At 35.6% G+C, this 16,327-nt stretch overlaps 2 protein-coding genes across 3 annotated transcripts in view; both read left to right on the top strand.

Annotated features, from left to right (window-relative positions):
- Window positions 1–16,327, top strand: part of LOC6641975 (E3 ubiquitin-protein ligase TRIM9) — an 86,182-nt gene that overhangs the window by 12,762 nt on the left and 57,093 nt on the right. The gene's annotated exons all lie outside the window — the stretch shown is intronic.
- Window positions 11,901–12,906, top strand: LOC6641978. The gene has a single exon (XM_002065531.4). The coding sequence runs from the start codon at window positions 12,051–12,053 to the stop codon at window positions 12,756–12,758; it is 708 nt and encodes a 235-aa protein (XP_002065567.2). The 5' UTR covers window positions 11,901–12,050; the 3' UTR covers window positions 12,759–12,906.

The raw sequence follows: 16,327 nt of genomic DNA, 5'->3' as shown, positions 1-16,327 counted from the left end.
AAATCAAATTTGCACATATCTCTATATATTCATCTCTGTCACATGCCATCTCACTCACACACTCTCGCTAGCTCTCTTTCTCTGTGTGTTGTGTATTGGAATGAAATGCATTGAAATGTTAGCCAAAGAGTTATTATGGGTATGCATAACTCAAAGAGCGACAAAGACAAGCTATGATGAATCAAGAAGCAAGTACACTGTGAGAAATGACAGTGTTGTTAATTGTAATTACATTTTATATCATTTATTGCATGTATCTAAATCGAATAGGAAATCAAATTGGCCGTCATGATTATCAATATGTTTTTGAGAAGAGCCTTTTTATGGCATTTAGAACCGAGAAGCATTGTTTGGTTTTCTAACAATAATAATTTAGTGTTGGAGAATCACTTTAAAAGACTAAATAATTTTGTATCTTATTTAGAAGAATATAGACAGTGTTTGAGTTGTAATCGAACGATTAATTCAACACGATACAAAGTTACTAAACAAAGTAAAACACCAACCAAGTAACATTTGCTCCCCAAATAAATTAGTGTTGGTTAATGCTCATCAGTGATGTAAAACTCTTTAGAATGCAAATATAACCGATAGTAGCGTTTCTTCAGTAAAGCAACAATCGATAAACATACATTCCGATAGTTAGCTTTGTTATTTTCTACCTCCGCAATGCTCACTTATTAACATCCGAGTTAACTTTAAATAGTTTTGGTTATTGTTTTTAATTTGTTGAAATTACATTTAACTAGTTTCTTTGACTGTGTGGAGATATGTCAGCGTTCCGCTTCGGCCCCTTCACGATAGCTTCTGGTGACTGCCTGTTTGTGCTGTCATCGTTATTGCTTTTGGGAATATGAACCAAGAATGGCATGCCAAACACTCGGCTTTACCTCTAACTGTGACTCAACCTCAACCCATTCTCGTTTCCATGTTGCATGCCGCAAAACTCCAATTCTCTCTCGCTCTCTTCATCTCTCACGTTATCTACTGTTTTATACATTTTAATTTGACTTGCAGCAGTCAGTTCGGTTTGGCATGAGAAGAGTCTGTGGCACAATCTCTTTTGGGGTTTACTTCTCCTCTGTTCAGTCACCGCAACTTGTCTCATCTCTTTCACCCCTTTGCCCATTCCATCTATTCCATTTCCATATTCATTCTCCTGACATTTCGTTTTGTTTCACATCTATTTTTTATAAGCAGACGCAATTGTTTTGAAAATGAAAGGTTAAAAATGTTAAATGTGAGTTGTGTTCTGTTCTGTTATTTTTTTTTTTGTTTTGTTGTTGTTTGCCTTCTTTTCAACAATGGTGGGTTAAGGGTTGTAACCAGGAAATGCAGTCAGCAGGACTTCCCTTTGGGAAAACATTAACTGAACTGAACTTTGTCAATGAACTTCCATATGGAAAAAATTTTCAAGGGAGCAAAGTAAAAGCAATATTTTAATATTAGTTTTAAAGTTTCTTCTGCAACTTTTTAGCTACAAAATCTTTCTAACATTCAAAACTAAATAGTCGAAAAATGTTTTGACTAGGGCATAATGTTAAATGTTGTTTTTAACAAACTATCATAATTATTTTGGTCTACGAGGAATTCATAAAGAAATTTGTTCGGCTTTTAACTTAAAGAATAATGATTAAATAATTAATTTGTTTAAAGCTTTTATTAAATCTAGTTTAGCTTGATGTAGACTTAAGCTAGATTAAGTAGAAATGTTTTTATTCAACAATTTTGCTTCACTTACATCACTTTACTTCCGTTCTGCTAAATTTTTCTGCTGATTTTGGCAATTAGTTGAAAACTTTTGCATTTTAACTAAATTCAAATAGAGAGTCAAGCAAATAAGAAACACAACCAAAGATTCTTCAGCTAAGCAAATTCAATTAAAAAGTGCTGACTGCTAAGACCAAGTCGCATCCGAAGGCATCGCAAGGCATCGACAGGAGCAAAGGATAAGGGCCTGTGATGAAGGCACACCATTAGGAACAGACAAAATGTCTGCCTTCAAGTGAATAGGACAATGACAATTTCGCTTCTCATGTAATTATAATAAAAACGTGGCAAGGCCAAAAGGCCATAACCAGAAAATGGGACTTAGTAGATGATTAGGTTAAGATAAGATATCAACAAAGAAAAGCAGAAAAAAATTCAGTCAGCAACGACTTTTAGATGCTCTATGTAGAGAAGACATCACATTAGGGTATTTTAGATTTAACAATCAAAGTCTCTTAGAAAGTTTTAAATTTAATGTGACTAAGTTTTAATGGGAAAAAAGAGTAAAATCATGGGTTAACGGAAAATCCTTTAGAGCTGTCACTTTTGACCAAACTTCTAGAGTTTCGGTATATACCTCTATTGTTTGAGTGTACAAAGAATAGAAAAAAGAAATCTAAGAGACACAAATTATCTAAATGATAGAGAAAGAGGAAGATATAGAAAGAAATGTCAACATGTTGTTGATGTTTATGATTTAGGTCTAGAACACAAAAAGCTATCCAGTTTTAATTCAATTACCACAAAGAAAACGAAACGAAGGAAGCGTTAGAAATTAATGAGAACTAAATTAGTGTAGATTATGCCATTATATGGTAAAGGGAAAGAGAGAGTCAGATGAATGGGAGAGTGAAGGAATTTTCCCCATCCCCTGACCACTTCTTCTCTTTGTATGAAATGATTTTTATTGTTTGCTTGACCTAATTTCTTCCTTATTTCCAGCCTCTATCCTAGCTCTAATGTTTGCAGGGAATTGCCCACAAAAAGGAGGAGCAATAGAAAGACATTTCACCAAGTCCTTTTTTCTTTCGCTCTCCTTCCTTCTGCTCGGCCTTTAGGGGTAGTTGGTACACACAAAAATGTTGATGAAAAGCTTTTGTTCGTGGTTTTCTGTTATTGAGCTAGAATATTTAATATGCCAAAGTCAAAAGAAGAAAAAAAGGAAACCAAAAAGCCAACTATTAGGAAAAATTGCAGGTGAAATTTTCTTGCAAAATGCAGCGTTTTTCTAATATAAATTTCTGCAATGTTCACGAATTTTTTGCTTTGTTTTGTTTTTATACAACATAAACGATTTTTCATGAAAAACTTTTCCTCTACTCGTTTCTTATTTTGGGCCGACATTTATGTGGTCACTAAAGATAAGCTGAGATGACAAAAGAGTCAAGACAAAAAAAGGCATCGAGAAAAATAATTTCATAACGAAAATGTTGACCATTCAACACAGCGACCCATTGACCTTTTTTCTTGTTTTTTTTTCTTTCGGCTGAGGGGTAAATGGCCAACATAAATAACAAGAAAATAGAGGGTAGGGGAAAGTTTAACTACCACGAAGTGAGAGTACCGTAGAGACGATAACATAAGAATTATTCGTCTTAAAGCAAAAAATATTTTGGTTTTTGTCTTATAAGAAATTGAGTTTAACTAATCAGCTATATAGCTAGGGAAATATATGTATATAAGTGGATTTTGAACAGCGTTCCCAAATCCTGGTCAAAACCCTCCATTCTAGGGTATCAAAAGAAACCCATTAGGGGTGAACCGACACAAAAAACTAAAGAAAAACCAAGAAAATAGCAAAAAGCCTGTTAAGTCTCCGATAAAAGAACAAAACAAAAAAAAAAACTGATGAAAAATTGTGACAATTTAGTCAAGAGTTTCTGGCAAATGCCAACCCTCTACGGTAATCGATTCTGGGTTTGAAACATTTCTCAACTACCTTAATTAGATATCATGTTTTGTACTTTTTTTCCATCATGTTCATCAAATTAAAACAAATGTTTGCGAAGGGTTGCGCCACTCCCCTCAAAAAATAAGTCAACAAATTTATAATTTTGTGTTTGAGTTTTGGAATGAGTTAGGCGGAAGAGCCAAGGGGTCAGTTGTACAGGTGTTGGCCAAAAGGTTTTTCGTGTTTACTCATTATATGTTTGTGGAGAGGAGGCGTGGTGGGTGCGGCTTGAGGTCGAAGAGTCAAACCCCAAAACGTAAAGCCCCAACCAATTGCTTCATTAACTTCTACCCTTAAAGCATTTTTGTTAAATTTTTGATGTACATTTCAAAATGGCAACAAATTAGTGACAAAAGGAGCAAAGTACTTTAAAATTATGGCAAGGACAGTGGAAAATTGTGTAGGTAGACTCAAAATTTTGATAAAATTGTTTTAAAAGGTAGTCGTTGTTAAAACAATTGCCTAGTAGTTGAGATTGAAGTAAAGTTCACTATTTATAACTATTTTAACTGTGATAACAGCTTCAAGTCAAAAGTTCTCACAATTTCTAATGTTTTCCTCCTTTTATAGAAATTATTAAGTAAAATAACTTTGTTCACATCAATTCAACGAGAAGTTACGACAATAAATATGCAATGAAATATTTTAATTGCTTTGAGAAATTTTGTAAAATATCCATCCATCAATCAAAATTCAATTTGACAAATTTGATTAGAACTGTCTCAGGGGTATCACTTTGCTCTTGTCTCACCTCAACCTCTAGTGCATTTCCTTTTGCATTCTAATTGAAAAGAACAACAAATATTTGCCATAAAAGGAGAGAAGAAGAAGAATGTCACTTAAAACTCAATCAACTGCAACTAACCATATTAAAAACAGGACTACACCATACGTAGACACAAAGTAAAGAGAAAAAAGTTAGAAAACACTAGAAAATTGTACTGAAGTAAAGTTATGGACCACGTGATACCCTATACAAAGTTACTACCCTGTCATATTAGAGACTATACAACAGAGTAAATGAATATATGAATATAAGATAATCTTTGTATTTAAGGCCTTTAATATACCCGTGTAGCCTACAATCTAAAGGGTATCAAAATTAGATGTGTATGCATATAACGTATACGCCATGTGGTGCTCTGTCTCTGGCTGTGTCTACGTCGGCATAGAAAATAAAGAATGCAATCAATTTGTCAACGTCTCTACGCACCTCCCTCACTCCATCTACCACTACCCCCCTCTCTGGTTGCTGTTTCAAACCCATTTTGGACGCCCTGTGTGTCATCACACACGTATGCCGGCAATTTATGTGTCGTCTGTTCTGCTCCGCTCTGTTCTCTACTGTTCCGACTTCAACTCTTTCTAGTAAATAAATTTAAAAGCGCTTAAAACTGAGGTGTGAGTGGCAATGTTGGCAAAGGAGGGTGCTGGTGGGAGATGGGGAGGCGTGGCGGTATGTCATGTCTCTGTTGCAATTTGACTTGTTGGCTTGGACGGGCGATGACTTGACAAAACACAAATTTGATGCAGTTGGCGAGTTGAAATCAACTTAACCCCAGGATGATGACAAACCAAAAAAAATAAAAATGCCACGAATTTAATTAAAATGTTCACGCTTATAAAATATATGCATATGTATGTACATTATGTGACTGGAAAATTAAAGTTGAGATAATTATGTTTTGAAGGAATTTCTTTAATTTGCACGATGTGTCAACTAAAATTGTTAAATAGCTTTATTTTTCATATAATTATCTTGTTATGTCTTGATATTTATAGTATTTATTTTTATATTCATTGTTATAAGGATATTTAAAAAGGTTGAATATTTCAAATTTAAAAATTCTTTATTCCCGTTCAAGGTAAAAAAAAATGAAAATGAATTCTCAATTTTTAATATTTCTTTGGTGTCAAAATCAAAATTCCTTCATGGCCCAAATGTTTCTGACAACCTTTCCAATCAGGAACCAACAAGAATATTAAAATTAGATTTTTCTTTAAAGGAAAAAAATACATTTTCTTAATATCTCATCATTAATAACTCATAAATGAATGAACACGCTTAAACTTGAAGTGTTTTTATTAATATTTTTTTGGTTTTTGTTTAGGCACGATTGAAAAATCGAAAAATATATGTATGTGGATGAGTATGAATGTGTGCGCTGCTTAACTGAATGATTAATTCATTATATATTTATATGACAGAAGCAGATGCTGATGAAAGAAGGGAAATCCTTGAAGGAAAACGTGAAAAAGAAATGAAGAGAGAAAAAGATTTCTTTTCTTTTTACTTCATTTTCACTGGCACGCATCATCTGTCGACCTCAATCTCCATTTGCTTTTGTACACGTTAATATTATGCAACACCTAGGATGCCACAGCCTCGCCTCCCTCCCTCCCACCCGTTTTCATCTCTGCCCCCATCTCGGAAACATCCCCCATAAATATGCATAGAAAATGCCTAAAAGTTAATTACCGTCAACATTTCTGAGTGGCAAGTGGATTGGTGTGGGCATCAAGGAAAAGTGGGCTAGGAAAAAGTAGGCGTTGATTTTAATTTATGGCAGACAAACTTTTATCCAGTTCCCCTTCCACAATTTCTCCTCCGCCCATCTAGTACTCGTGTATGTGTGTGTTTATGTGTGTATTTGAATCTGGTAATTTAATATTCATGACCGTGTTAAAATCAATGCCTAAGATGTAGCTATACGAGGGTAGACTAAACAGTCCTCAATATGATATCTCAAATGCCTTAATTAGGTATTTTTATATGGATAATAACTTGTTCAAAACTATGTACATTTTTTTAGTTGCAAATAAATAGTCATGGTTTCAATGTAGGCAAAAATATCGTTAGTCGATTCTTAAAAGGACTGATTCTTCAAACAAAGTTCGTCTTTCAGATAAATTTAAATTGAATCAGAAATCAAAAAATACTGTGAAACCAACAGAAGAACTCTTTGATTTTCTTCATATTAATGTCCTTTGAATATCTCAATTACTTCACATACCACTCTCGTATGGAAAAAGGAAGTGGGAAGTATCAGCAGCAGCAGCATCAGAGAAGGAGCAACATTAATGCCACTGGTCTAACAATCTAATTAGCCATATTTTATAATAACGAGCCAAAGTGCTAAATTTTAATTGAAATTCTATGCCAGACCAGAAAAAAAAGGGGTTTGAGTTTGAGTTTTACGATTTTTTGGGGGTTTTCCATAAATCTCAGACTTACCCTTTTTCTTACTCATTATTGTTTTTTTCGCTCCCTTTGGCCTGCCAATAATTACCCCTATAGAATTTATGTTCTTACAGTTTCTTTTTTTCTTTTTGAAGAGGTGCGGGTGCTGCTTGAAAATGATTCACTGATTGGTGAACACTGTTAAATGGGTTTTTGTGAGAGGTTCTCGAAAGTTCACACATTTGTAGATACATTTTTTTCCCCTTCTTTTTAATTTAAGAACTCTATTTTGCCGTTCCTTAGTATTTACATATTACCCATAACGAGCAAAAATTGCTAGAATTTTCTCCCTTCGCGACAACCACAACTAATCGATATCCTGTCTGAGGGAGACAGGATATCGTTTCGTATGTTGCTTCCCTTCCAAGGCACAAGCTCATACAGGTGGAAAATGCGCAAAAATTCATTGTGCAGAAAAAAGTTTTCCTTTTAAAAAAAAGAGAATAAAAATAATGGCAAAGGAAAGGAAACTTCACCTGCCCAACGGCTGTTGCTTTTTGCTGGCTGCTTTCCTCCCCAAATGGGGCGTGGCCGGCAAAAGTGTATTAAAATGTAAGGAAATGTGTTTTGCTTGTTGTTTTCTCTTGTTTTTTGTGTTCTCTACACACACATACACACACACATACACCCATACACATTCGTACAGCTGTGCTCAGCTGCTTGGAAACAATGAAACAACAAGCAACAGAAACAGAAACAACGACAACCACAAAAAAAACGCGGTGGAAGGTAGAGTTTTTAAAATGTGGGATGTAAAAGGGGAGTGTACACAGCAGTTTCCCCACATTTAACTGTAAATGTTGTATGAACTAAAAGTTACCCTGGAATGTGTCAATAGTGTATTCTATAAGAGGAAGATTCTAAAAGATTCTTCTCATATTTTGTTTTATACTTAATGATTTAATTTTGTCAGCCATAAAAATATAAAAAATATATGTAGTCTACGAGTTTTTCTTACCTTCCTAAGCTTTCCATAAGACACCGACTAATATACCCTTCTTTGATATTACCCAACTTGGTTTGTTCTCCCCTTTTGGTTTCTAGCCATTGCGGTTTTATTTTATTTGCCTACAAACATCATTTTTGGCCCGTTTCAAATTAGCCATAAAATATTAAAATTCAAATTGTTTTGCCGACTTTAAGGCGCAATTTTGGCTCATTTGAAAATTTGCATTTTATTGCAATTTGTTGTTGTTGTTGTTGTTGCTGCTGATGTTGTCTTTGATATTTGGCATCGCCTTTGTGCTCCACTCTTCTCTCTGTCTCTTGCACATAAATTCTTATTTGATGTTACTTTATTTTTATGCATTTTCTCGACATTTTATTACCATAGCATACCACAAGGTATTGTAACTTTGGGAGAAATATCCCCGCTTCTCTCTCCTCTCCACTCCTCTGCTGCTGCTGCTTAAACAAATGATAATTTATGCAAATGTCTCTAGTACCAAATAGATAGAAAAACTCACTGAGGGCTTTCATTTTATTTTGGCCATTTTTAGTTTGTTTTGCGCTTTTTGCTTTCTCTTTTGGTTTTCGACATGCTTTTGTCATTTATTTTGTTTATCTCCTCTCGTTGCTGTTTTTTTTTTTGTTGTGTTAGGTATATAACAAATTATTATTATGTTTTATGTTTTATGCTGATCCAAGCGGCAGTAAATCACACACTCATTCAGTCGCAGGACCTTTTCTATTCTCCTCGGTTCTCGGTTCATTCGGCTGCTGCATTTGAGTAATGAGCTGCTTATCGAAAAAGGGCAAAAGGTAGTTCTTTTTTGCTTTACTTCTTGGGTTTTTCTCCTCCCTGGGATAGAGAGTTAATGACATGATTCCTTTTTCTTTTTTATATTTTTTTTTGGTTTGGTGTTGTTTTCAATGAACATGAAAAATGCTGAGCTTAGGGATCATTTTGGAGGGTGAGCATTGCCATGACAAAGTTGGGATTTATGCTTTTTAACAGGGACAATTCGTTTGAGAAACTTAAAAAAAAAAAGAAAACCCGAAATATAGTTGAAATTTGTTGAATAGAGTTTATTTAACAGTTTTCAAAAGAGATAGTTTGCATAAAAAATTGTGAAGAAGTATCTTATTGATGTATTTAAACCAAGAGTTTGCTTTACAATTTGCTGTACATTTTTCAGTAGTCTCGAAGTTGCATGTGAAAATAGTTCAGCAATTTTTCCCATTGGAAATATTTCAATTGCCTTTTGCTTGGCCAGAAATGATTACATTACTTTTGTATACACAAACTATGTATATGTATGTAGATGTTGTGCCATTTGTGCCTTCTTTCAATTCCCTGCACTTTATCCCTTAAGTAGCCCCAATAGAAACTACAAATTGAACATTTATCTTGCTCTAAGTAAACTTTGGCCAAAAAACAAAGTGGAGAAAATGTTTTACATGCCCTTTGGCTGGCCCTCTCCATCTCTCTCTCTCTCTCTTTTAGATACAGGCCCTTCATCTTTATCCTTTCTGTCTGTCCCTAACATTTCTGTTTCTTCTCGAGTAGATTGTCATCATCAAAAAATAGTCGAAAAGTGCACTGCATTTGCCTCGCTCTAACCAACTATTAACTCTAACGTAAACTAAACTAAAGATGTGAGCAGTTTATTTTCTAGTAGCTAAAATAATACAATTTTCCTCTAAATTTCCTCAATGGTAAAAACCATATGAAAGCTTTTCCATGCAAATTGTCCTGGACTCCAAGACTATCAACTGCTGCCATCTTGCCTCATCATCATCATCAGCATCAGCAGCATTCTCATTCTCATTCACATTGTCGTTTCTTCAAGTTGCCCACTTGAAGTTCTCTAACAAGCAAGATATTCCAGACAGCTTCAAAAGATGGCCAAGGATATGTTTGTCCTTCTTGTTCTCTTTGCCCTTTCTCTCGTCCTTTTTCTGTATGTTTGTTTATTTGTTTACTTTTCTGCCATTTCGTTTTCGTTTATTTTTTTCGTTTTCATGAATATTTTCATATTTTTTGAATGCCAAGTTGCCTTCAACTGGGCTCGGTTCTAGTCCTTCTTTATCCTGGCAATTGTGTGTGGAAAAACTTTTGCTATCAACAAAAAAAATTGGAAAAAAGAAGCGAACAGGACGCATGTGTAAGGCCATGTTATTTAATAGGCTTTTGTGTGACTTGGTACCACAAATGGCACTGTGGTAAAAAATTACTCAAAAAAGGAAGTTTTTAAAACATAAACTAGATCTCGATTTACTCAGATGTTTCTTGTCCTGACTACAACTAAAATAAAGAATATTTTGAAATAGAAATTACTATTACTAAAATGAACATCTACTGTTGTTTCTAATTTGAGACTAACTTCACTAACTCTCGAATGAGAGTCGATTAAAGGGTTCTTTTGTTTTATTTTACTTTGATTTGCATCTTTTGGAGTCCTTTTAAATGTTGGCCCACTGTGCATAACTGTCTTGAATGGTTGAAGCTATTTCTTTGCCAGTTTCCTCCCTCTCACACACACAAACTTGAACTCCCTCTTTCTCTCTATAAAAGAGCTGCTCTCTCTCTTACTTTCTGCATGTTTGTTTTGTCTATCTGGTAGTGAGTCCTTTTTGCCTTTTGAGTTGTCTACACATGTTTGCCTGTTTCTCCTGCCCCGCTGTCGCCTAGACTTTTTGTGTATGCACAGTGGCTGCTGTTTTCTGTAATGCGTTTAGATTATTAAACATATTTTCTGATGCCTGACAAATGGCCATACAAAGACGAAGAATACGAGGAAATGTGGGTTTTGGGTGAAAAAGTTTTCACTTGAATTTTCCTCCCATTTATTCTGTGTGCAAATATTGACGCCTTAATTTTGGCGTCTTGAAGCAATTAAAAGCAGGCATCGGGCATAAAAGAAACTTTAAGTGTTCAATAAAGAGCGGGAAAAATTTAGCAAAAACATAGAGGGGAATCCCCTTCTTGTTCTCCATTCTTTTTTTTTTTTTTTGTAGGGAGTAAGTAGGTCAGACCATTAAAATTGCCACCCAACACAGCTGAGGAGATTTATGCGTGGGTGTTTCTCTATATGGTTTCCTGTTCCTTGTTTAATCGTTAAAGGGAATGTTTTGGTTTTCGGTTTTTGTGTTTTACTTTTACTAGTTAAACTTGTTTTATGGTTAACGCCACCTGCCAACCACCCCACCACCCATCGGTTCCTGCCACGCGCCCTTTCTACTTGCTACAAGTAAACTCACTTTTCCTTAACTCCGCAGGAGGCAAGCGAGAAGGAGCAGAGTAAGACCTAAGAACTTTTGCTTGCTAAATGCTTTCTGATTGTTATTTTTCGTGTTTTTCAACCAAGTCTGTTCCCGGTTCACTTCTCTTTTAGCATATTCTCGGCGTTACAATTATTACATGGAGTAACGAAGGAAACTTTTCGGTTTTCTGCAAAATCTGGTAATGTGGGCGTGTTTAGCACACACAACTTAAGTTCTTCATAATGACTTTGTAGCAAAAATGAACGAAGAATAGAAAAACTTTGCTTTGCGAGTGCTGCCGTTTCTTCCATCTCTCTTTATCTGCTTAAAGTCGTGGTTTATGCTAAATTTAATGAAAAAAGTTTCCTTCTAGGTGACAACTAATGATGAGAGACTAAAACTTTGCTTTGAAGGCAAAGCCCCAAAAACGAGAGTAAGAAAATCGAAATTACAAAATTGCCCGAGGATTGTTGTAGGTGTTTGTCAAGAACACTTACTGACTTTCGACTAGTTCAGGATCAATTTGTCTATCTATCTTGTCAACAGCTTTTAGGAAAATATTTTATGAAAGTTTTTATAAGGGCACAGTTGATTGGTTAAATTGTTTACTAAACTCTTTAATTTAAATGGAAGAAAATGTTTAGTTATAGATTTCCTTTGAGTAGGTAGATAACCAGTTCCACGTTTTTTTTCTCTCTATTTTAACTTTTCAAGTAACCTTTCCGTTAAGTTTTAACAATCAATCACAGATGTAATCTCAAACACAATTGAACAGGCCGTTTAGAAAGTATCAAAAATCCCAAACAGTTTCTGTCCTGTGTTTATATGTTCTATATAAGTTTTCGGTTCAAAGCAAAATTCCATCAGAAACAATAAAAAATCATGGACAATGACTTGGAGTTCATAATTAATGCCTTATCCATACCAAATTCACCTCTTACTAACGGCTATAGTCATGATCAGCTTATAGAGATACGCAGTTCATTTATCACATTGCAAAATATATTGCGGGATAATCCCACGGCCCTGGAGCATATAGAGAAGTTAATATCACCATTAGTTATGCCAACAACTGCATCTGCAGCATCGCAGACCTCGGTCTTGTCTCGGGCCAAGGCTGGTGGGGATATTCCCCTCTTGGGAGGAAAGAGCGATTCGGTTCTATGTGGAATTCATAACAAATTGAAATTGCCAAATCTGCTAACGTCGCGATCAACTGAAACTATTGATCGTGAGACTAGCACCACTTTGAGTAACATCTTCCATTATAGCAACACTTGTTCCAACTGGAGCATGGACTATGGGGCATTCAGTCAAAACGAGGAAGACAGTTTCGGTAAGGCAGATGTTACCTGTGGGGACCCTGGCACAGAATTGGTTCGCTATAAGCCGCCAATGAACGATAATGACGATTGCTTGGATAGAACTGATTCGAGTACAACTATGGTTGCTTCAATTGCTCCTTCTTCGGCCATTTCAATAAGTATTCCCATCAGTCTGATGTGGAGCAATGATGGTTATGATCCACAGAGTACGGACAGTGAGACCACTTTGAAGGCTGATGGTCTTAGATTCATAGCGAGAAATTAACATTTGCCTCAAAATTACCAATAAGTTTTACGTACGGTTGAAAATTTAAAGAAATATCTGAGAAAATTCTAGTCTTAAATTTTTTGAATTAAACATTTAATTAATATAAAGAGTTCTGAAAATATATCCCAAGATATTTTGCCCAACACTTTTCTCACTGCGTATACGTAATTAAAGCAATTACATAATAAATAACTTAATTACATTTGCCAAAAAAATAAAATTACCATAAAAGAATCGAGCAATGCTCATGACCAAAATAATGGCTTTGTCCTTGGTATAATAAAGCAATATCTAAAATATCTATATATTAATCGCCTGGCAATAAAGATATTCTCTTCGAGTACATCAAAGTTAAGGGGGCTGGGGGAAGGGGACATCCTCAATACAAGTAGTTTTCCTTTCAACAAGATCCCCAATCCCCCCGCATTAGACTAATTGCTATGGCAAAGGACATTCATACATACTGTATAACAAACAAGCAAACATTTTATGGTTAGCAGAAATTCCAGAAATGCCAATGCTTAATATGCATAACAATAAAACGGAGCTTGACGACGACAAAAGAGCAAATGGGTAAACCCCCTTCCCCCCGCCCAACCAGTTCATATATTACCCTGTCTCAAATCACCCACAGACATCCACACACCCACACACCCACGCACACACATGGTATTTAACCTCACTCACTCACATCACTGATAGGGAAAATCAAAAGCAGAAGCCGTAAAAATAAAAAGTGAAAGCAAATTGCTTAAAGGGCCCCCAGGACTTTGGAATTCAGAACTCACCTGTTCATTGAGCAAGGGTAAAAGCCACCCTCGCAAAATGCTAAAATTTCATACGAAATTAAATTAGATTTTTCGATAGGCAGTGGGTTAAAAGAAAGCAGATTCCCTCCATATGTTAAGTCGAAAATGCCAAATACCCTGCACTAAAAAGATGTAGTTGCCACATGGCGGTTGGTAAAGTTTTCAGAGGTGACTTGTTCACTTATCTTATCAGTCTACTAAATGAGGATTCCCTAGAAAGTTACTTTAACCTACAACTAGTCTATGATCAATTTGCATATGTTTTAGGTACACTTAGACTACTAAGACCATTTCATAGAGCCCTTTATACCATCTCAGCCCATAACACAAAGGGTATCAAAAAATAACAGCTAGATAGAGGAAATTGCTGCACGCACGCAAATATTGAAATGTCGAATTCAAAAATATCCTTTCCACCAAAAAACACAGACAGACAGACATGCATAGAACATTCATAGAAAGCATTTGCCCAAAATGACCGCCGGCATTTCACATACACAGGTACATACATATACATACATACATATATCTCTTTCTCTGTTTGTCGGTTTCACTCTATCTCTCTTTTATTCTCTTTTGCTGAGTGGTTTTCTCTCTGTGTGCGCAGTCAAACGGAAATGTTGTTGAAATGCCTAACGCAAATGCGAGCCATTTCAATTAAATTTCCGTTTTTAATCACGTCTAACCCGCCTAGTATAAATACGTAGATGTATCTAAATACTGAAGGGTCAGCATTTCTGAACAGATCCTTCAACTCATTCAAGTGTTAGGCACCGATGCATATTCTTGCGCCTCTTTTAACGGTCATTACTCGGATTTTCAAGTTTTCCTATCATTCTTTAACTAAATTCACCAATTGTACACTGCAAAAAGTTATGTAAGAAATGTATTACTGTTTTATATTCATTCCATCTTAATTGACTCTTTACTCAATATTTTTTGCACTTTACGCCCACTTATACCTGTATATTTTGCTATGATTTATTGTTTACTTTGAAATATTTACCTACCAACATTAATCAGTATAATCAAAGAAAACTATTTGTGAAATCCTCCAAAAAATATTAATATTCTCTCTCCTGTTGTGCATACTAAACTCATTAATTATGACAATTAGGCAATAGCTTTGCCCCGTTCCTATATGTTTTCCTATGTACATACTTTTCCGTTTAATCTCTACCCACAAGACGCACGCGACTCGATTTGAAGTCGTTAAAAGTGTACGCCTGAAAAACTCAAACACAAAAAAAAAACACAAAAATACAGAAACGAGCAAAAACTAGAGAACATGTAAAATTTGCCGTGTTGAACTTGCCGTCTGATTAATGGGTTCTTTCTTCTGGCATGTCATAAGCGGGCAGGTCCTGGAAAATCTACTTTCCGCCTAAAGTTCCTTCTTCATCTCCCTTGCCGAACACCCTTCAGGCAAGCTGGGGAGAGCAAAGCGAAGGCTGGGCCTTGTCGTCCAGTCAAGTATAATTAACAACTTTGTTGGGCTAAAGAAATTGCAAGAGGAAAAAAAAGAAGAGAACTCCAAAAAGGACGAGAATAAAGGTAGTACAGCATAAAAAAAACGAACTCTGTTGCACGTTTTATGTAAATGATGTGTAAACACTAACAGGGAATGCAATGTGGCGGCAACAATGCTGTTTTCTACCCTGTAAACAAAAGTTAGAAGGGCATATCTAACATTTATAATTTAGGATCATTTCATATCGTATTGTTTTCCAAAGAAAGTGTGAGAGTTTAACTCTATAACCAAATACGCAGCGTTGCCACTCGTTGGTTTAACTAACAGGGTTGCTGAGCTGAGCTTAAAAGAAGATCAACAGGGCAGTTTGTGATCTTCCAAATTTGGGAGTGTTTGGTAAATTAAAATAGTTTTCATGGTGTTAGTTTTTGACAATAATCTTCTTTCAAGTAACAAACTCTTCTCCCTCGAATTTCAAGTGGTTCAAGGTAATGAGAATACAAATTTAACAATGTCAGAATGTATATGGTTGAAATTCATCAGTTTGCTTTGTAGGGTACCTCAAAGTCCGACACACTAACATACTGTCGCAGCATTTCATACTTGTTTTTGAATTTTTTTGAAATATTCAATGCATATTTCGTGGCGCAAGTCCATTAAGGGAAGGAAGATGATGTAGATATGGTTATGAAGAGTGAGAGAGAGAGAGTGGAGGGAGAAAAGAGTAGGGGATAGAAAGAAGGGCAAGTACAACGACACGTGTCGCTGCGATTTATTAGCATAATTTCTCTTCTTCAAGCTTCTGCTCTACGGAAACATTAAAGTGAAATGTGTTGTTCCCTGGAGGTAAACAAGATTGAAACAGTTTTTCTCCTCTTTTTTCCATTTTCAATTTCCATTTTGCTCAGAACTACTCGTGGATACTTACTTACACACACACCAACACTTTTAATTATCTAACATTTATCTAACTTGAAGCTGTCGCCGCACTTTAAAAAACCACATCAACAAATGAATGGGGCTTAAAGACAGGTAGGAGGGGGAGTGGATGGGTAAGCATATGTTAGGTATACCATGTCTAGTCTTCTTCTAGTGTCTTGTGCTATTTATGTCTCATTTAGTAGCACATTTGCTTCCACAGTGACTAGTTGGTAAATTAATTGGATTTGCAATTACATGCCACACACACAGACACAGACACACGACAGCAACGGCAATGTCTATGACTACGACGACGACGACGACACCAACGACTGTTGCAATTCCACAGAAGGTGGCACAAACAT

Source organism: Drosophila willistoni (assembly GCF_018902025.1).
Source record: "Drosophila willistoni isolate 14030-0811.24 chromosome 2R unlocalized genomic scaffold, UCI_dwil_1.1 Seg167, whole genome shotgun sequence".
Taxonomy (NCBI): Eukaryota; Metazoa; Arthropoda; class Insecta; order Diptera; family Drosophilidae; genus Drosophila; species Drosophila willistoni.
The sequence above is the reverse complement of the archived record's forward strand: the minus strand, read 5'-3'. Positions and strand labels throughout refer to the sequence as shown.

What these genes read in the sequence shown, in the direction of transcription:
- LOC6641978 (XM_002065531.4), top strand. Translation starts at nt 12,051, where the DNA reads ATGGACAATGACTTGGAGTTCATAATTAATGCCTTATCCATACCAAAT.